General features: G+C 39.7%; 1 protein-coding gene across 1 annotated transcript in view; it reads right to left on the bottom strand.

Moving 5' to 3' along the window:
* POLR3B (RNA polymerase III subunit B) overlaps positions 1 to 20489 on the bottom strand; it is a 139176-nt gene that overhangs the window by 22149 nt on the left and 96538 nt on the right. The window contains exons 22-23 of the mRNA XM_003929644.4: positions 19573 to 19690; positions 16576 to 16718 (exon numbers count right to left, since the gene is read on the bottom strand). Coding sequence (XP_003929693.1) covers positions 16576 to 16718; positions 19573 to 19690 — 261 coding nt within the window. The remainder of the gene's footprint in view (positions 1 to 16575; positions 16719 to 19572; positions 19691 to 20489) is intronic.

Genomic DNA, 20489 nt, shown 5'->3' on the forward strand with positions numbered 1-20489 from the left:
ACAGCATTTCAGATTTTAAAATAAAATTTCATCCCCCGGCTCATGCTGGTGTCTCAACCCCATTGTTTATAGCACAACCTCCTGGCAATAAAATGCAAATACACCAGTTTAACATGCTCAGGAACATTTAATGCACTCACTAGGGCCCAGTGGAAATTGGACACAGGCTACAATACAGAACTTTTAATAAATGCAAGTAAATAAGAAAAAAAATGGAATCACAGACAGAGCAGAAAGGGACTTCAGATACCACAATCGAAAAAATATTATTCCATCACCATCCATCTTAATTTCAAGTTGTAAAGGGGAAGAATTTAGGAAGTCTAAATCTGACTGCCAATCCACTTGGGAGAGGCAAATCTAAGCTCCACTGTCACAGCTCTCTGTATCATGCCCCAGATACTGCTGGCGCCTACACCAATTTATTTCTACTTCCAAGGCTTCACAAAACAACACAGAAATCATTTAAGAATAGGTTTACTCAGGAAAAGTCCAGTTAATCTCATTTGTCATTCAATTGTCTTTAAAAATATTTCTTTTTTCTTTTCTTAAACAGGGTCTTCCTCTGTCACCCAGGCTGGAGTGCAGTGGTACAATCACGGCTCACTCAAGTGATCCTTCCATGTCAACCTCCCTATTAGCTGGGACTACAGTTGTGTGCCATTACGTAATTTTTAAAAAGTTATTATTATTATTTTTATAGAGATGAGGTCTCACTATGTTGCCCCAGCTGGTCTTGAATTCCTGAACTCAGGTCAAAGGGCTGGGATTAGAGGCTTGAGCCACCATGCCTGGCTTAAAAAGTATTCCTAATTCTAAACAGCGGTAATTTATTCAAAAGTCATTTTTGGCCTTTAAAAAATGCTGGTTTTAGTGTACTGTCTCTGTGTAAAGGACTGTCTTAAACAGGAAAAGATAAAAGGTAAGAGAAGAAGAAAAGAAAAAATAAAAGAAAGAAAAGAAGAAAAAAACCAATGCATTCGAGTAACATATGGAGACAGGAGAGCAAAGGCAACTGCGGAAGACAACTGTAATGCCACCTCTAAGTCAGGAGATTTTTTTAATGTGACTTCAATGTGTTGAGACTTGACTAGTAAATTGTTTCAATTTTGTTGGTGGCCAGTTCTCATTTTAATATCACAATCTGCTTTAATTTTTATATTTTTATTTAGCAAGTCTACCTTCTATGTGTAACCACTTTTGAATTAAATTTACCCCTCTGAGGTTGATATATATTATCACTCTTCCTTTTCTGAGTGAGGAAAGAGAATCATTTCCCTCAACTGCTAAGCATATGTTGTGTGACAAGTACTGTGAAAAGGTGAGGAAGTTGAGGTTCAGGGCCTCAACTCCAGATACGTGGAGGTAGTTTATATCAAGTCATTTGAGTGAATATTAAAACTCTAAATACATTTGTATATATTTATACAATTCAGCTTGCCACTTTCTAATGCTCTAAATGATGTGGAGCACATCTGGCAGGATAGTCTGCTGAAATAATCCCAATCAAAGTCTAAATTACTCCTTTTACTTTCTGCAGTTACTTAGCCGTTAGACAAGGCTATTTATTCTGCACGGTTTTACACTCTCTACGCTGAATGGTGAAATGTTGCTTTTCACCAAAAAATGTGGTTTTTCTCCATCAGTCACAGTGTAAGAAGAGAGCCATGTTTAGTAAATGAGTGAACACTCAACCAATGTTCAGTATTAGTGGGGTTAATAAACGCGGGGGAAATGCCGTCAGTAAAGAACTCATCACCCCGTGGACTCTCAGACCTATGTAGAGCAGGTAATCCAGGAATTAGGTGACTTTCAGTTGACTCAATGCTGTTCAACAGATGTGTTACCTTGGGAGTGCAGGGGAAGCACTATTTTCTGGTAAGTCTTAGTTGTTTGCTCTTTGTACCGGGAATAATTAGCACCTATCTCATGAGGCAATTGTGTTAGAAGAACAGATGAGCTAATGTCTGAGAGGTACTTTAAGGTCCTTAGAGAAAGGCTGCATCTAAATACAAGGAATTATTATTATATAAGAAACCTAATTACTCTCAGCAGGAAGCAAACTAGCAAAGCAAAGGAGACCAACTTAATGAATAGAAGGAGCAGTTGCAGTTGCACTAACTTTGGCTGGAGAGGCAGAAAAGCAGCTCACTCCTTCCTGGGTTGTTCAGGTCATTTAACATCATCAAGACACTGTCTCCTGATAACTTTCATGAGGCCTGGGGTTGCAGATATCTATTGGGGAATAGTCTGCTGCTGATGAATATGGTGGTAAATGGGCCCAGAGAAGCAGCAGGAATGCTTTCAAGTTTGACTGTTCCTATTAAGAAATGGTTTGCTTTGAGTAAACTCATCTCAATGAGCTTTTATACATTCAGAAATGAAATCTCTAAATCAAAATGTTAAGGCCAACACAGGTGGTTATTCCTTTCTTCCCCTCCCCCTTTCCAGCTATCGAATTAACCTCCTTTTATTTTTCACACCAGCACCTTAAATAATCCCCAGAGGGAGGGGAGTAGACAAAAACTGTTGAATCATATTGGCTTTGTTCTGCTGTTGAATCATTTCCAGATCTATCACATCACTTGCCATATCCCGGTTGACATAATTTTAATTCGGCTCTTCCTTACATGTTAACAGATAAATAATGCATAAGAAAACTTGATTAGCTTTCTTATTAAAACATCACTCTAAATGAGAGGAGGCGCTAGAAGACAATACAGTTTTTACATGGCTTTCCCATGAGCAGTTGAATGGTTTGATGTGATAAATTTGCATAGTCTGAAGCGCACAAAGGGCTGATTAATTGAAACCCTTACAATGCTTTTGGAAGCAGCTATTGTAAAACAATAACCATAGGAACTTTACAAAATACACACGGCTGAATGTGTCAAGAGCTTAATAAAATGTGGTGAGGCTACACTATTTGGAAACAGAATTGGAGATTTTTATTCTGGGCCATAAAACACTAAATAACCTAATTTCAAAGTTTCAGTTGGATATTTACTGAAAGGTCAGAGGGTTACTGGCGAGCTACTGAAGACCAAAATTTGCTCCTAAAAAAGCCAATTCAATAAAATCTTTTTACAATAAGGTATCTGTGTGGACGAAGAAACCCTGATTTCTAACGTTGAAGTAAGAGCTGCTGGAGTTTCAGTTTTGGACCAAAACGCTGATGGATCATTTGGCATCATACACCACCTTATGATGGGGCTCATACTGTTAGCCCTACCAGCCTCCTTCTCCCCTCCCCCTTAGAAACTTCCATTCAAGCAGGATCAAGCAAAGTAGAGAGCCAAAGTTATCCAGACTGTGTAAAGCTGTGGACTTGCAGAGAGGATTTTAGACAGTCTCAAGTACTACATGAGTACAAGGTATGATTATTATTACTTTAAATCAGGTTCTTTTCACTCTCTCAATTTTAGAAAGGGTAATACAGAAAAGGGGACTAAGAAATGAAGGTCTAGCCAAATCAAACTTTTAAACCAAACCTGTTTAACAGATACGCTTTCTTCTTGGCTTTTCTGTCACACATGAATTACCATTTTCTTACTTCCCACAGCCTCTTTATGTCTACTGTAACAGGATTCTTTAATGTGTAGAAAGTCAGGGCAGGTTTTCTTTCCTTCTAAGAAACATTCAACCAAAATCTTAATAAATTAATTCAGCAGGTTACTGAATCACTTTTATTAGTGCAAAATAGAAGCAAGTTACCTTACAATGGAACTTTTTTTGTATAAGTGAGGGTGAAAGATGATGCTTCCAAATGATTTTATCCATATATGCATAATCCTTATCAACCACAGATAGGCAGACTAAACCATTAAGTGAAAAACCTACATTTTGGTAAGACTAGACTTCTATTGTAAAACAAAAGTTGATTTCACTCCATTTAAACTAGCTGTCTGGTCCTTAAGGAATTAGGGAGTGTATGCCATTATCTCAGATTTGCAGTTATTAAAAAGCTTCTGTTTGCCAGGACAAACACTCTTGCTCAAATACAGTTTTTCCTCTCCTTAGGAGTACTGCTTGGTATTGCTGCCCGATGCTGTGATCCACAGGACCTTTGTTGGAGGTGCTAATCCTTTTTCACATGAGAGACTGAGAAATGTTCTTTCAGGGAAGTGATATATTGCTTTTTTTTTTTCTCTCCACATCAAAGGAGTCCACTTTTTCCTCCTTCATTGTGAATGGCAGCAAAAGGAGGAAATCTGGAAATATAATAATTTGGTTTGCCCGAACACTGAAATGAAACTTAACTTGAGAATTCCTTAGGCTGCCAGATAATTTTTGTTAAAGAATTTTTTTAAAAAAGGAATAGTCAATCTTCTAATAAATGCACTAATCATCGGAGAAAACAAGGCTCAAGATAAAAATATTTGCCCTTGGTGAGTTCCCCTCATTAGAATTTACAACATAGTTGAAGAGGCTTACATGTTATTTTGATTTTAATAGAAAGTCTAGTTCCAAACATAATTTCAATCAGCATATGTGAATGTCTCTTCCTATCTTTATCCATAAAAGTGATGAGAATATACAGCAACACATAGAGTAACATTCCACACCCATGTTCAGCTCTGTTTTCCCTTTGCAACATCATTATGCATCAACCAGGCAAGTCATGGCTTTACTCTAAAATACCTAGAAGCCTAGACCACTTGGGAAAGGAGACTTCAGGGTTTACCTATTTCTCCCCGAATGAATTTAAAACAAACTAAACTTTCTTGCCTTCGTAAATAAACAACAAATTCACAACTTTGATGTCTAGAAGGTTATTACTAAATAATTTCACCTGGTCAGCATCTTGCATACTACTAAAGGATGAACGGCTCCAGAGATTCTTGATCAAAAGCCCAGCTCTTTTGGGGGGGAGGGGGTGCAGACTCACTGCACATTTACATAAGATATATATCTGACCTCACAATACTCAGAGGAAGGCGGTATTTCATTAAGATTCTTTGAGTATCTCAGTAGAAGACTGTATTGAAATGCCCTCATCTAAAAAGTACACCGTGAGTTAATCTTGCCTGCTTCTGAGGCCACAGTAGTCTATGTTAATTGTGATACCACCTTCTTTATAAAACACTTGTTTCCTCATTACTTGGTTCTCTGCTTAGTCCTCCTCCACTTTTGAGGTTACAGAAGTTGATGCTGCTTATTGGGTCTGTCACAGCTGTAACTGATAAAACACTTTCACTTCTCCAGTGGGCCTTCTCTGACCAATTGCATTCAATCTTTGCTTATCACACAGCACTGATGTTGATTCCCAGCTACTCAGTATTGACTTGCTTATTCCAGTTTACCCATGCATTCTGCCCCCTTCAGTCTTCTCTATGAGCTCTGTGATCATATGCAGCATATAACTACCACTGTTCTGCTTTCTCTTCACATTTGTTTCATTTAGCTACTCATTTAGCTACCACCTTTGAAGTGATCAGGCTTGAGCGGGACAGATGCACATGTTCTCTGAAACAAAATTTTCAGGTCTTCTGTAATTGTTAGAATATTTCAAGAGGCACTGGGTGCAGATATGTGATCTATACACAATTCATGTACAAAAAGAATCCCTAACAACAGCTTTGTCAAAGTAAACATTTAAGAAAAGACAAAAATCAGATCATCTGCAGGGCCATGTTACTTTCTGAACACCCAGAACACTAAATTTAATGCTCTAAATGGAGAGAGAAAAAGAATGTGCACAAAGGTATACTAAATAAAAATAATCTTTAAATTTTCTCACAGATAATACGTATGTGTCACTGTGCAGGAGATGTTACATTTCAGGAGAAAAAACTAAGTTCAACTAACCACTGCTCTTATTCTGGCATGTATCTGGACCAAAACAGAAACAAATCTCTGCAGAATTTTGGTGTGAAACATATATCCTGAAAACTCAACACTTTGAAATTTTTATCAGCTTATTTCATGACAACTACAAATAGCATAACTGATGTTGTGGACTACATTTTCTGTTTCACTCATATTCTGCTCACCAACTTCCAACTCCTTTAGGCCTGATGCAGTTCCCCTTTGGGCCCACACTAAGGGCTGGGTTACTGTGTGGCTCCTTACAGACACCTGCCATCTGTGCATGCATAGAAGGTTCCAAGTGCCCTAACTGTAATCACTGGCCAAAATATTTTCTTCAAGTGCCTCTCTTTTTATGGCTTTAACTATCGCATCTAGCCAAATAAATTGGGAAAACTGTCAAAGTTGAGAGCTCAAAAATTTACTTCCTTTTACATCTGTTTGAAATCCTGATAGATTCTGAATTTTACAGAAGGCTATTAAAGCCTGACCAGAGGACCAGTTAAAGAAAGAAGTGGGGATAGTGTTTTATAATGAGCTGATTTTAGAAGGAAAGGGACACCAGAAAATACGGCTTTATTTAGGAGTATGTCTTAATATGGCGCTTTGGCAGGCATTTCTGCAACAAGCTGTATGAGGGTAGTATTTATTCTGGATCTGTGGCAGCTGTAAAGCTGCTTATCCAAGAAGAATAGGAATTTTGAGAAGATGCCCATCTTAAGGAGGAGACAGAAAATAATACTAAAAAACAACAGGATTCATCCTCAGGAAAGGAGGTGTCTTTCCAACAAGAAATATCTGGGAATATGGCAATCTCAGGGGCAGAGTAAGATATAAGAAGAGAAAAGAGCCACCTTTAACCAGATTTAACCAAATAGGCAATATGCTTGGAATCAAAATCCTGGATTTGCCAGCACCAAGCTGTAGGTGGCACGCTACTCACCTCCCTGAGCCTCAATCTCCATAATCTTTATAGTAGAAATAACAATACAAACTGGGACTGTACTGGTTAAAGGATGAAATATAGATAAAAGTACTTATAAGTGATCAATACACAAAAAGTAAAATACTATAAATGTGGAGATAAACAGCATGCAAATGATTCCTCAATTTTTTCTCTATCCCAAATCTCTCCCTGGAGCTCTAGACTCTATACCAAATTGCCAACCTAATATCTACACTTGGAGTCTAATAGGCATCTCGACCTGAGACCCAAACTCTCAACCTCTGTCCTTGTCTAATGCCAAAAACTATTCTTTACCCAATCTATCCCATCTTGTTAAACAGCATTATCAGTTGCTCAGGCCACAAACTTCATCCTCACCTCCTGTCTTTTCCTCTTGCAACATCCATCCAAGCCATAAGCAAGTCCTGTTGGTTCTATCCCCAGAGTATATCCAGAATCCAGCCGCTTCTATTTTTCCACTGCTGCTGTCCTAGTCCAAGCCACCACCCTTTCTTGCCTGGACAACAGCGGTGGTCTCCCTGACCCCTTCCTTGCCCCTTCCAATCTACTTTTCATATAGAATCCACAGTGAGCTCTAGAGGTTTTAAATTAGATCCTGTCACTCCTTTGCTCACATTCATTGTTATGGTTTTTACATACCCACCAAAATAATATTGAGATTTAATTGATATGAGGCCTTTAAGAGGTGATTATGTCATAAAGACTCCATTCCCATGAATGGATTAATGCCATTATTATAGACATGGGTTAGTTATCTCAGGACTAGTTTTGTTTAAAAGCAAGCTCTCCTGCCTCTCTGCCCATCTGCCATGGGATGATCCTTTCCAGATGCTGGTGCCATGTTCCTTGACTTCCAAGTCTTTCGAACCATAAGCCAAATAAACTTCTTTTCTTTATAAATTATACAGTCAGTGGTATTTTGTTATAGCAGCAGAAAACGGACCAAGACACCCACCATCCAATAGTTCTGTTGGTTCCCAGCATATCTGGAATAAAGTCCAGTCTCCTTTCTTTCAGCCAAAAGGCCCTATAGGAGGGATATGTCCCCATCCTATTTCTCTCACTCCCCAAGTCTCATACTATGCTTCTGCTCAGGCATATGCCTGGCCACTGACCTTTTTCTGTTCCTTGAATATACCAAACTCATTCGTGCCTAATGATTTTCTCTGCCTATAACTTAGTCCTCCCAGACTTTTGCTCGGCTGGCTCCTTTGTATCCTTCATGTCTTAGCTCCGCATTACTTCCTCCAAGAGGCCCTTCCTCATTAATCTAAAGCACACACCCCCACTTCTAAACCATCCACTCTTTTACATCATTCTTCATATATGGCACTTATCATTACCTTATATTATCCTGTTTATATTTTTGTTTACACATATGTTTTTTCTTGAAATGGAGTCTTGTTATGTTATCCAGGCTGGTCTCAATCTCCTGGGCTCAAGTGATCCTCCTGCTGCGGCCTCCTAAGTAGTTGGGATTCACATTTTTGTTTACTTCTTATCTGTTTCCTCCCCCAGGAGAACACAAACACCAGGAGAGCAGAGACCCTATCAGTCTTGTTTACCTCTGTATTTCCAGTACCTAGAACAGTCCTTGGCACACAGTGAAAGCTCAATAAATGGATGAATTAATTAATAACATATGCACTTGAGATGATCTTCCATCATCTCTTCATCTCAAGTCAATGAGACACAAAGTAAATTTGTGATTGGTGCCATCGTTTACCAGGATTAAAACCATAGTCCCTGTGGTTTTTCTTCTTTTTGCTGTCTTTATTTTAGTTAGTCAAGTCCATTGATTTGCTCTTCTCTGCTGCCCTGTTTTTTTTCTTTTTTAACATATTGATCCAAGCCCTCCAAACCTGAACTCCATCCAGTCTCTTATTACCAGGCAGCCTTCAAGAGAAGACCCAAGACAGACCTGCCTACTGCCTGCTGCCTGTGCACCAGGCACTGCATTCCCTGCAGTCACACACTAGTAACAAGGAGGCCAACGTGTCAAGAAACAAAATAGCTCACCGAATTAGAGCTCAAGACCTTTCTCTCTCTGCTATACTTTTCCTCAATCTGATGGCTTTCTTTAAACACTGAACAGAGGGTGGCTGTGATGAAAAGGCAGTATGTTCATTCAGCATGGCCCACAAGACAAGGCAGGACTAACAGTGATAACTCATAAAAAGTGCACTTCTGACTCAAGAAAACCATCAGAACAGGCTACTACAGACGAGCATGCCTCAGAAAATAGCTAGGGCCTCCCTTCACAGGCCACAATCAATGTGGAAAACCATCCGCCAAAGACAATCTAAAAAGAACTCATACTAGAAGATGGATTTAGACTGGACTTCCAAAAGGACTTTTCAAACTCTAAGATTCTATTCCTACCTACAGTAAACTCTAAACCTCTATATTTTTAGTGGCTTTTCCCATATAATTTAGCATTTAACTATGTAATCCTTTGTATCCACCTTTTTGCTTCAGGTGTCAGTCAACTCCTCATGGGCATTAGTCAAGGGATTAATTTACTTTCGATCCCCTAAAGAGCCCCACAGAGTTCTGAGCCCACAACAGTGACTTAAATATGACCAAATAGGTTTCCCTGGGGCTGTCAAGGAAGGTTCTCATTTGTGCCTGGGGTGGATGTGGGTGGGCATGTATACAGCTGACCCTTGAATAACACAGGTCTTAACTGGGCAGGTCCACTTACATGGGGGTTTTTCTTCAACAAAATGTGAGTTGAAAATACAGTGTTTTTGAGATATGAGCCCTTTTTCACAAAAGGACAACTTCTTGTATATTTGGTTTTTACAGGCCTGACTGTGGGACTTGAGTATGTGCAGGGGTCCTGGAACCAATTCCCAGCATTCCCAGCATATACTGAGGGATGACTATATTTAGTCACTATGGTTGAAGAAGTTTTAGTAGGCCTGTGTGATCAGTTAGGGTTGGAGAGCTATGAGTCTTAGGTGTTGAAATGCCTGGTGCCAGATAAAAATAAGGCCTCTCATTTCTGATATTTACTAGGAAGAATAAATTACACTTATTCTGGGAGCAATGAGTTTAGTTTGTTATGTCAATACAATTTCCAGCAAGACCAATGAATACGTAAAATTCTTTAATAAAGAATTCCTCAAACATCATAAGTGGATATCATATTATATTCAAAGTGCTGTGCTGGGTGCTTTGAGGTTAAGTAAAACAGCAGGACATGCTTCCTAATCTCAAGGAACCTAAAACACACTTACCTAAGTGATAGGGCTTACGTTTGTGTCCCCAACCAAATCTGGTGTCAAATCCCCAGTGTTGGAGGAGGGGCCTGCTAGGAGGTGATTAGATCATGGGGGCAGATTTCCCTCTTGTTATTCTTGTGATAGTGAGCGAGTTCTCATGAGATCCGGTTGTTTAAAAGTGCGTAGCACCTCCCTCTTCCCTCTTCCTTCTGCTTTGGATGTGTAATATGTGCCTGCTTCCCCTTTGCCTTCTGCCACGATTGTAAGTTTCCTGAGGCCTCCCCAGCAATGCTTCCTGCACAGCCTGTAGAGTACTGAGCCAATTAAACCTCTTTTCTTTATAAATTACTCAGTCTGAGGTATCTCTTTATAGCAGTGCGAGAATGGAATAATACACTAATTTAGCCAACAAGGTATTCTGGATATTTAACAGCATACACAATTATTTTAACAAAACCATTGGTATCTTTGAATCTTTAGAATTTTATTTATAAAATTTCAAAAAATAGACTTTTGCTACTGTCATGCCTCTGGCTTCAGATGGGTGACATTCAACAAGAGGATCAAAGTTGTAGACCTTAGTTACAACAATGATCCAGAAAAAAGATAAATTATTTTCAGATAAGAGCTGACAAACTGCGATTAATAATAATACTTCTCTGATGATTGTTAGCAGTCATGTCATAATTCTCAGGGTGTGAACTGTAAACATTTTTAAGTTAGTTTTCAACCTTAGAAACGATTAAAATAGAAAAAACAAAACAAAACAAAAAACCCAAGCAGTCTTAAAGGCAAGACTCTGGTCAGGAGACAAAAGATTAGTGCTCTAAAAATCCTTCTCATCTTTTATTAAAATAATTTTCAGTTCGATAAGTTGTATTGAAAAAGATCAGGCATACTCACTAAGCATTCTTGTGTTGAATATTCTCAAATAATAAACATAGATTTCTAGTTAAACATGACAGATGAAACACATGTTTATCACCACTGTTTCTCTAAACTTCACTAACATGAGGTTTAAGGAATCAAGGTGTAAACCTATGTTTAAGGAGAAAGAATGGGCACAGTGGTATAAGTGGGCATAAGATAATTCTACAACTCAGAAAGCTGATAAATAGAGGGGAGAAAGGTAACAGAAGAGTAATCCTAAGTCCCTGCAGATGAGGTGTGAAGAGGTAAGCTGCCTTGGCCTTTGGCGCCACCCCCACCCTTTCACCTAGCCACTGGATTCCTGGGAAGGCTCAGAAGACAGAAACAGGAAGTACTAGTATTGCAAAAGGCAGCATGAGGTGTGAAGATGAAAGCAAGAGGACTAAGTCAAAGCCACCCAATCCATCAGCAATTCCAGGAGGCTCTACTTTCAAAATGTGTCCGGACTCTCATCTCTTCTCTTCACTTCCTCATCATTATGTTTTTCCAGCCCACCTCCAACTCTCACGTAGCTTTTGAACTGGCACCACTGCAGTTTCTTTGAACACAGCAGCCAGCGTCAGTCAGATCATCTCTCTTACCAGCTCAAACACGCTCTCCAGTGGCTTCCCTCTCCCTCAGAGTAAAAGCCAAAGTTTCTACAGTGACCCATGAGCCTCATGGCTGCCTTCTCACCTCTCATTCTTCTCCAGCCACAGGGCCTCCTTGCTGGTGAGCTATTAGGTGAGCTACAGCTGCAAAGCCTTTACCTCAAATGCTCTTCAGCCAGAGAGGGCTCACTCCCTTACTTTTCTCAGGACTTTACTCAGTGCCATCTTTTCAATATGTTGTTGTCCCCCAGTCACTCTGCCTAAACTCTGAATCACTAACCATACACCTTCCCCTTACATGCTTCCCATTCCCCTTCCCAGCTTTCATTCTTTTTTCATCTCACAACTTAATCATTCCCTCAGCACTTACCATTTTCCTTCTGTCCACAAGAAAACAACCCCCACAAGGGTTGAACTTTTGTCTGTTTTGTTTACTGCTTGTCACCAGCATCTAGAATAGTACCAGACACTCAGAAGATACTTAACAAATATTTATATAAATAAATGTCTATATAAGAAATTGTCAGTTCTCTGTATTCCCTAGCCCATATTGCCAGGAAACCACACTTCTTCCCTAACCCTTACTTGGGTAACCATTATATGAGTACTTGACCTGAGATCCAAGGGTAGAAAGCACAGCAGAGGGTGGGCTGGTAGAAAGCCTGATACAGAGGAATTAAAGTCTGCTCTGAAGAGTAAGCTCCAACCCCTACCCCTGCCGGACTCCTGGAGGTCAGCTGACAGACTTAAGCACTGTCCCCACCCTCATTCCTAGCTCTAATCTTCAGGCAGGAGTTAGAAAGATCCTAATATGTTGAAACTGAATGTGACCTGACCACCCTACAATGATATTCACCAGTCAGTAAGTTCTATCCACAAAGAACTTTCAAATGCTTTCTAGAGTTCAAGGGCATACCGGACATTAGAGAAAAGCCTCCAACAACAAAAAATTTGGACACGAAAACAAATAGGAAAATCCTATGAAGAGGCAGAAACAGCCAGGCACAGTGCCCATGCCTATAATCTGAGCATGGTGGGAACCTAAGGCAAGTGGATTGCTTGAGCGTACGAGTTCGAGACCAGCCTGGGTAACGTGGCAAAACACAGTCTCTACATATAAAAAACAAAAAGCCAAGAAAAACAAAAATTGGCCAGGCATGTATTCCAGCTACTCAGGAGGCTGAGATGGAAGCACTGCTTGAGCCCAGGAGGTTGAGGATGCAGTGAGCTGTGATCATGCCACTGCACTCTAGCCTGGGTGACAGAGCAGAATAAGATACTGCCTTAAAAAAAAAGGAAAAAAAGAAAAAAAGAAAAAGAAACATTAGAAACAAAAGAAAACTAAAAAGGAAAAAGAAAAATAAAAAAACTAAAACTAAAAAAAAACTAAACAGTATACCACTTGCTGTAAGAGAAAGGATATAAATTAACTTCAAACCTTTAATTAGAAATTAAAATATTATAGGATTGAAAAAACCTGAAAAATGACATTGATCAAATCTCCTAAAAAGAAAAACAAGAAAAGGGCAAAAAGATAAGAAAACTAGAGCATCAATCTGGAAGTTCCAATATTTGACAACTAAGAAAACCAGAAAGGGTATGGGGAAAATCAGGAAGAGAAAATTATTAACTAAATAAACATAAGAAAATGCCCCAGAACTGAAAGGAACTTAAACCTCCAGAATCTTAGACTGTCCAATTTCCTAGCACAAGGAATGAAAAAAAGACCTATGGAATTCCAGAATTTCAAAAAGGGAAGAAGATAGTAAGAGCTTCCAGAGAAAGGAGTAAGTAGGAGGGAGGTAAGGAGAGAAAAGGAGAGAGAAACAGGGCACAAAAAAATCAGGAAGAAGAATAATATTACAATTTACATGGACTCTAGATGGATTATGTGGTGAGGCTACCAAAATTCTTAGGGAAAACAACTTTCAACCTAGAATTTTATACCTAACCAAAGCTGGGACAGGAGGGAGACAAGGACTGATTTTTTTGTGTACAAAAAAACGCTTTTTGTTCTATTTGACCTTTTAAAACCATGTACATTTATTATTTAATAAAATTGTACCTAAGAGAAATAAAAATTATGTCCAGTTAAGAGTCCCATGTCAAATCTTTCCATTACTCTGTTAAAGTTTACATTACCTACTTTTTGTTTGCTTGCTTCTTTTTCCCCAATCTTAAACATAAATCTGATGAAGCTGTATGAGAAGGGACTATCAAGAGAATCTAGGCCAATCAGAAGGTTTTTACTCTTGGATTAAAAGCCATCCGGAATAAAAAAAAAGTAGCAAGACAAACTCCTCACTACAAGGGAAAGGTCAGCTAAACCCAGGAGGACTCCTTCAGTTTTGTAAAGAGACATACAAGTTAAAGCCCCCCAAGATTGAATAGCTCTCTAAAGTCTGCTGTTTCAGATCACTGCAAATTAGAAATTGTGGCTGTTAATGAACGTTATACCGATCATATTAACATTATGAAAAAAATGCTATAGCACAAAGATCCTGACATTTTACCTAGATGTCTGTATTTTCAGGAGCTTACTAATCAGGCGTGTCGTTTTCATTTTTAAAAGCACTGCTTTGGCCAGGCATGGTGGCTCACATCTGTAATCCTAGCACTTTGGGAGGCTGAGATGGAGGGACTGCCTGAGCTTAGGAATTTGAAACCAGCCTGGGCAACATGGTGAAACTCTGTCTGTACTAAAAATACTAAAAATTAGCCAGGCATGGGAGCGTATGTCTGTAGTTCCAGCTATTCAGAGGACATTCTCCTGAGGCAGGAGAATAGCCTGAACCCAGGAGGCGGAGGTTGCAGTGAGCCGAGATAGAGCCATTGTGCTCCAGCCTGGGTGACAGTGAGACTCTGTCTCCCAAAAAAAAAAAAAAAAAAAAAAAAGCACTGCTTTGTCTATACATATAAATGTACTCACACATAGCAGACAGATGAAAATCTGAATAAAATCAATCAACAGTAGAGAATCGAGAATCTATCCCCGTCACTTCCCCTACCTCCAATTTATTAATTCATTCACTCATTCATTCATATTTATTGTGAGTTCACGAATTATCTCCTATCTATTAAGTGTCTGCTATGAGAAAAGCCTTATTGGGCTTTACAGAGAATACAAGGACATGGTCTCTGCCTTCAAGAAGTTTAGTGGAATTAGAACACATTGCATAGCTACTGAAACACCTGCTAGTCTGCAACTCTCTGCATAATACCCTGATGGGACAAAGACATAAGGATTTGGGGTATCTTAGGCTTATAAACTGATTCAGAAAGGGGATATTCTTTTATGGTGTGCATTCTTGTGAAGCTTCCAGTGTCAATATTTTACAAGAAGAGTACCAAACTTTGCTCTTGTCCAGGAGAGAGGCTAAGTAAGACAGCGCCTATAAACGAGGTGAAGATTACTCCACAATGACTTAGCAAATGAGGTTAAGGTTACCCCATAACTGACTGTCAAGACCAAGAGAAAAGAAGAAACAGTTTCAATATACTGAATTTGATTTTTACTGGCAAGCTGTATAAAACATTAGAAACTCAAGATACTTTTAAAAACACTCAAACGGCAGTAAGAGTATCTCAGGGAACTATATGAATTATAGGTATCAAATTCACATTAACAGATGGAACCAATAATTTCTTTAAAATATTGACAGGCTAAAATAATCTTGCTCTGTCAATCGAACTAAAAATGATTTTTATGAAAGAGTATCTTAGTCGAACATAGTTTCATTGACAGAATGACAACCAAGGCTGGGTATACTTGACCAAGCAAACTGTAACATGGATATAGTTTCTTGGCAAATAAAATCAGCAGAAACACAATGTGCAGTTATCTTCAAACCAATTAAAAATAAGAAGATATCACACTAGTAACTTATAAGCAAATGTGAGAGTCAATGTAGAAAAGTAGAAGTGATACATCTTAAATACATATCAAAAGAATGATGGTCAATGTTAGTGATCATTGCTGCCACTTCTTGAGCACTTACTATGTGCCAGGCACAATGCTAACTGCTTAATGGTCAGTGTGGCCTAGCAGTTAAGAGGTAGGTCTCTGCAGCCAAGCTGCAGAGTTCAAATGCCAGTTCTCCCATCAACTGTGTGACCTTGGGCAAGCTATTAATCTCTCTATACCTCTGTTTCCTCATCTATAAAATGTGGATAATGATGCTACCTACCTCCCAGAATTGTGTGAGAGTCAAATGAGTTAGCACCTGTAAAGTGCTGAGAATGCAGCCAGGTACACAGTTAGTGCTACAAAGTGTTAGCTGTTGTTGTTCTTAAAGCTAACTGGCAGGCAGAGCCAAAATTCAAACCCAGGACAAATTTTCCACTCTAAACATTATGTATAGTAACTAAAAGAGCGCTTATTGATAAATGAGTTAATTAACAGTGATACAATGCTGTGTTTCTTGAAAATAACCAAACTACAAATAGATAAAAACTGTACAGTGGTCATCAAAGGAAGAAGTGAGGCCTGCCAATGGGATTAGATGTAGGAGACACACAAAGCACCGCCCTGGGGTCAGGAGACCCAGGTTCTAACACAAGCTCAGCAACCAAGTAGCTGCGTATCCCTGACTGGCCACTGAAAATGTGGGGTCTGAACTTCCTCATCTGTTAAACAACGGGGTGGATAACTCTGAGGTATCTTCTAGTGCTGACATCTTATGATACTATGACCCAACAGAACATACGGTAGTTTAAAGATATACATTTTAGCGGGGGGGAAAAAGGCACTACTATTTATTTTTTGAACAGCTACATGTATTTCAATAGGCACATGATCTAGAATGTATTTATAATTATAATTTTGGGCATAGCAACTGCAGGAGAATGAAATAGCACAGAGGGGCAAGTCTACCCCATATTTTTAAATGCCATTAACATATAAACAGGTTAACCTAAGACATAAAACAATAATTTTTATAACCATGTAATCATTTTCCATAGTAAACTTTTTAAATGGGGGAATCTTATGTAAGTAGTTAATAAATGCTTTCATATATTACTAATAATCAAGTTGCAAAACAATACAATTTACCTTTTTGCCCATGACGACTGCTGAATTTGTCTCCAATCTCTGGACGCCTTGTCTGTCTCAGCAGCATTTTGATCAGAAAAGCATCTTCAGCATTTGAGGATATCATCACTTTTTCAATATATGAGTCTGTTGCTCCTTTGTAACTGGTGTTAAGAGAAAGTCACTAAAACAGAGTTTTCAAACTGCCCTGTGTGAATTTCTCACCCACATTATATTTCATTTCATGCCAACCATATTTTGACATTTTCATCTTGGGCTCTGAAAAATGACTTTCCTTTTTTTTAACATTACATTTGAATTTCATAATTTCTCTTTTACAATCCTATACATTTATTATGAGGAAGGCACAGTGCAATTTGACCCTCCCAATGGTCCATACTGTTATTCTCTTATGATAGACGAGGAAAACTGATGCTTAGAGAGAGAGGTTAAGTAACTTGTCCAAGGGCACACGACTTATACTAAGTGGAAATGGGATTTCAGACTCAACTCCAAGTTCTTAACCTCAATGATAATAGTACTTTTACTTACTCAGCTTTTCCATTATTAATTTTTTTTTTCACACAACAAACCTTATTAGGAATCTACCATGTATCAGATCCTGTAGCCTTTGGACATGTAATGATTAGGTAGACACAGTTACTGCACCAAAGGAGCTTGCAATCCAATCAAGGAGGAGACAGGTAAGTGCAGTAATGATATCTGGTATGAAGAACAGGAGAGGCCTAAGAGAGATAGTCAATTCTGCTGAGGGTGGGGGATGGCAGTGGTGGCAGTCTGTCAAGCCCTGTCACAGAAGAGGTAACCTTTGACTTATGACCTGACCAGGCAGAGTGAGCAGTCTGAGAGAATGCACAAGGCCTAACTGAATTAAAATGGCACATTTTGGAGAATAAGAGGTGATTTCCTAGAAACACAGGGCCTAGCATGGGAGTGGAAGGCCAAGGGGGCATGCTGAGGATGCCTTTCCCACAGGCGCCACTGTCATTCATACTTGCACTTAACTTATTCAAGTTTCACTCTACTTATCCAAGAGAGTAACATGACCAGAGGAGTAGTTTAGAATATCACCCTGGAGTGATGCAGAGGGAGCCTGAGTGGTACCAGCCTGGAGGCAGAAGGACAGTTAACAAGAAGTCCAGGTGAAGCAGAGGGCCACAGCACAGACACCACAGCAGGAAGTGGGAGGAGGGAGAGGAGAAGAAAGCTGCTAAGAGGATTGCTGTGTGTGGCAGGTATAGGAAAGGGGTCAGGTTGTGCTAGTGACTGGCTGGCTGCGGGCAGCTGATGCCATTTACCAAGAGAAGAATCCAGAAGGAGGAGCCCGGGGTCACTGTAAAGCTGTCCAAGTGCTGATATGAAGCTGACACTGGGCAGATGTCTATTTGGGAGTCATCAGCAAAAAGAGGGTGACTGGAGTGCTGAGAACTGGGGAGCTTGTCCAGATGAGATGCAAGCGTCATCTCAGTCAGGGTGAGGTCCCACAAGGCCAGGCAGGATCGGCGGGCTAAGAGTAAGTGATTAGACGGGTAGGAGGTCCAGGTGAAAGCAGCATCACGACATCAAGGGAAGAAAGAGGTCAGTGGTGTCAAACACTACAGAAGGGTCATATGAAATTCATTCATTCACGTGGTAGCTATTTACTGAATACCCACTATGTGTCAGGCACTATGCCAGACACTAGGGAGGACAATGAAAAAAAGAGACAAAGTCTCAGCCTGCAAGAAGATTCCAATGGAAGGATGTGTCTGATTTGGCAAATCCGACCACAAATGGATTTTGCTTATTTCTTTACTTCCTGTCTTCCTTCACTGAGGTGTGAGCCCCACAAAGACAGGGACTACCAATTTTCCTCCCTGCACTATCCCATTCCCTTGGAATAGTTCCTGGCATACTGTTAGTGCTCAAAAAAGTATTACTTGAATGAAACAAACACATAGGATGTCCTTGGTGACTTCTTCTGGAGTTGTTTCAGGAGAATGAGGAGGTAGGTGAGAGGCCAGTTCAGAGGGTTAGGGAGTGAGTGGAAGGTAACAAAGTAGAAATCGAGATGACAGACGACTGCTCTGAGGAGCTTCATAATGAAAGGAAGAGGAATAGAGTGGCAGCTGGAAAGGGATACGAAGACCAGAAAAACTTTTATTTTCCTTTCAAGATAAAAAGAATTTGAGCACATTTTCTAGACTGTGGAAAAGGAATCCATAGGAAACGGGTTGAAAATATGGGAGGATAAAAGAGAAAATGACAGAAAAAGGTCTCTGAAAAGAGTAGACGGAATTAAGAAACCAAAAGGAGAGATGAATTTTACACAGAAAAAGAGATATCCTTCTTCAAGACAGGAAGAGAGCCAACCAGCACAGCCACCTTTGTAACTGTAAAACAGCTCATCTGTAGAAGCCAGTGAAGAGTTTGGACCCATCCCCTAAGCAGAGCTGCCCATTTTCTCCTCGGTGCTCCTATTCCAGAGACAAATCCATGGCACCTACAGTGCTTTGCTGTGTTTAGCACTGTGGTCAAGAGAAGGGCTCTGAAGCCAGATTGCATGACTTCAGATCCTGGTTCTGACCCTTATAGCTGTGTGACCTTGGTAAGTTTCTTAACTTTTCTTTGCCTCCATCTTATCTTTCTAATGTGCTATTAAGAGAACATAGCTCCTGGGGTGGTAGTAGGATTAATGGAGCTAACACATGTAAAATGTCCAGAACAGTAACTGGTACAGTGTAAATTCCCAATAAGCTATTATGATCATGGTCATTACTGCACTTTTTTTGTGTGTGGGTCTTTGCCATGTGATCCACTCCTCAAACCCAGGTTAGGGCCTATATGATTCCACAGACTAGTTTTCTCTTTTATGCCATGCTGCTTTCATGACAAGTAACGTTACCCCAAATTGCTATTTCTAGCTCTCCAACACGCCAACACCTAACTTCTAATTTCTCCCATTCCTTCTCTTTTTCTAACCTTTCTATGTATTATCAAGGCACAATCAATACATACGTTATAGGCACATCTTTGTACTGTGGTTGCTGTGGTACATTACTTCCTTCCAAAGGAATCTGAGTCACTGTGGGCATGGACTTATTTACAAGCACTTGTTTGTTTTCTACCTTCTCACCTAAGAAAAAGAGAAAAGTGTTAAGCATATTGTTATCATCTGTGTGGAATACAAAGATTACGAACTAGGCACAGATGCACATGCCTGTAGTCCCAATTACTCAGGAGGCTGAGGTAGGAGGATTGCTGGAGCCCAGACTGAGGCTGCAGCGAGCTATGATCATGCCACTGCACTCCAGCCTGGGCAACAGAGTGAGATCCTGACACACACACACACACACACACACACACACACACACACACACACCATAGTGTATATAAAATTAAGAAAATAATTCAGAGTACTATATTAACACAAGAAACATCATCTCAGTCAATAGCAATTTTATATATCTCTTAGGGTGTTAAGTTTTGATCACTTACTTTTATTTATAGTTATTTTAACTAGCAATAAGCCACCACCAATTTAACTTGGGCAATGAGAAAATCAAGATATTTCTTTGGTTTTGCTGCTATTCCCATTTTTGCTTTGTATCTCTTCATGGTGAGCTCAAAGACCAACTACTTGTAGTACTGTCATAGTGCTTATTTTCCAAACCATACTGACCAGTGTTAGGAGTGAGAAACATTCTCCAAGAAACAAAGGCAGAGAGAGGGAGAAGTCACACACTCGGTGTCTCTTTGGAACCACAGCTTGATAAAGCATTCACCACCAACAGGCCAACCATGACAAAGTCATGTGGATTTCCCTCCTAACAACTGGGTTCTCTCTACCTTCACCATAGCTCCTGGTGCCAGATCTACCTTCTATTTTAGTGCTCTTTCAATCCTTTCTCGACAGCAGTCAGAATGATCACTTC

This window comes from Saimiri boliviensis, chromosome 7 (genome assembly GCF_048565385.1).
Source record: "Saimiri boliviensis isolate mSaiBol1 chromosome 7, mSaiBol1.pri, whole genome shotgun sequence".
NCBI classification, from domain to species: Eukaryota; Metazoa; Chordata; class Mammalia; order Primates; family Cebidae; genus Saimiri; species Saimiri boliviensis.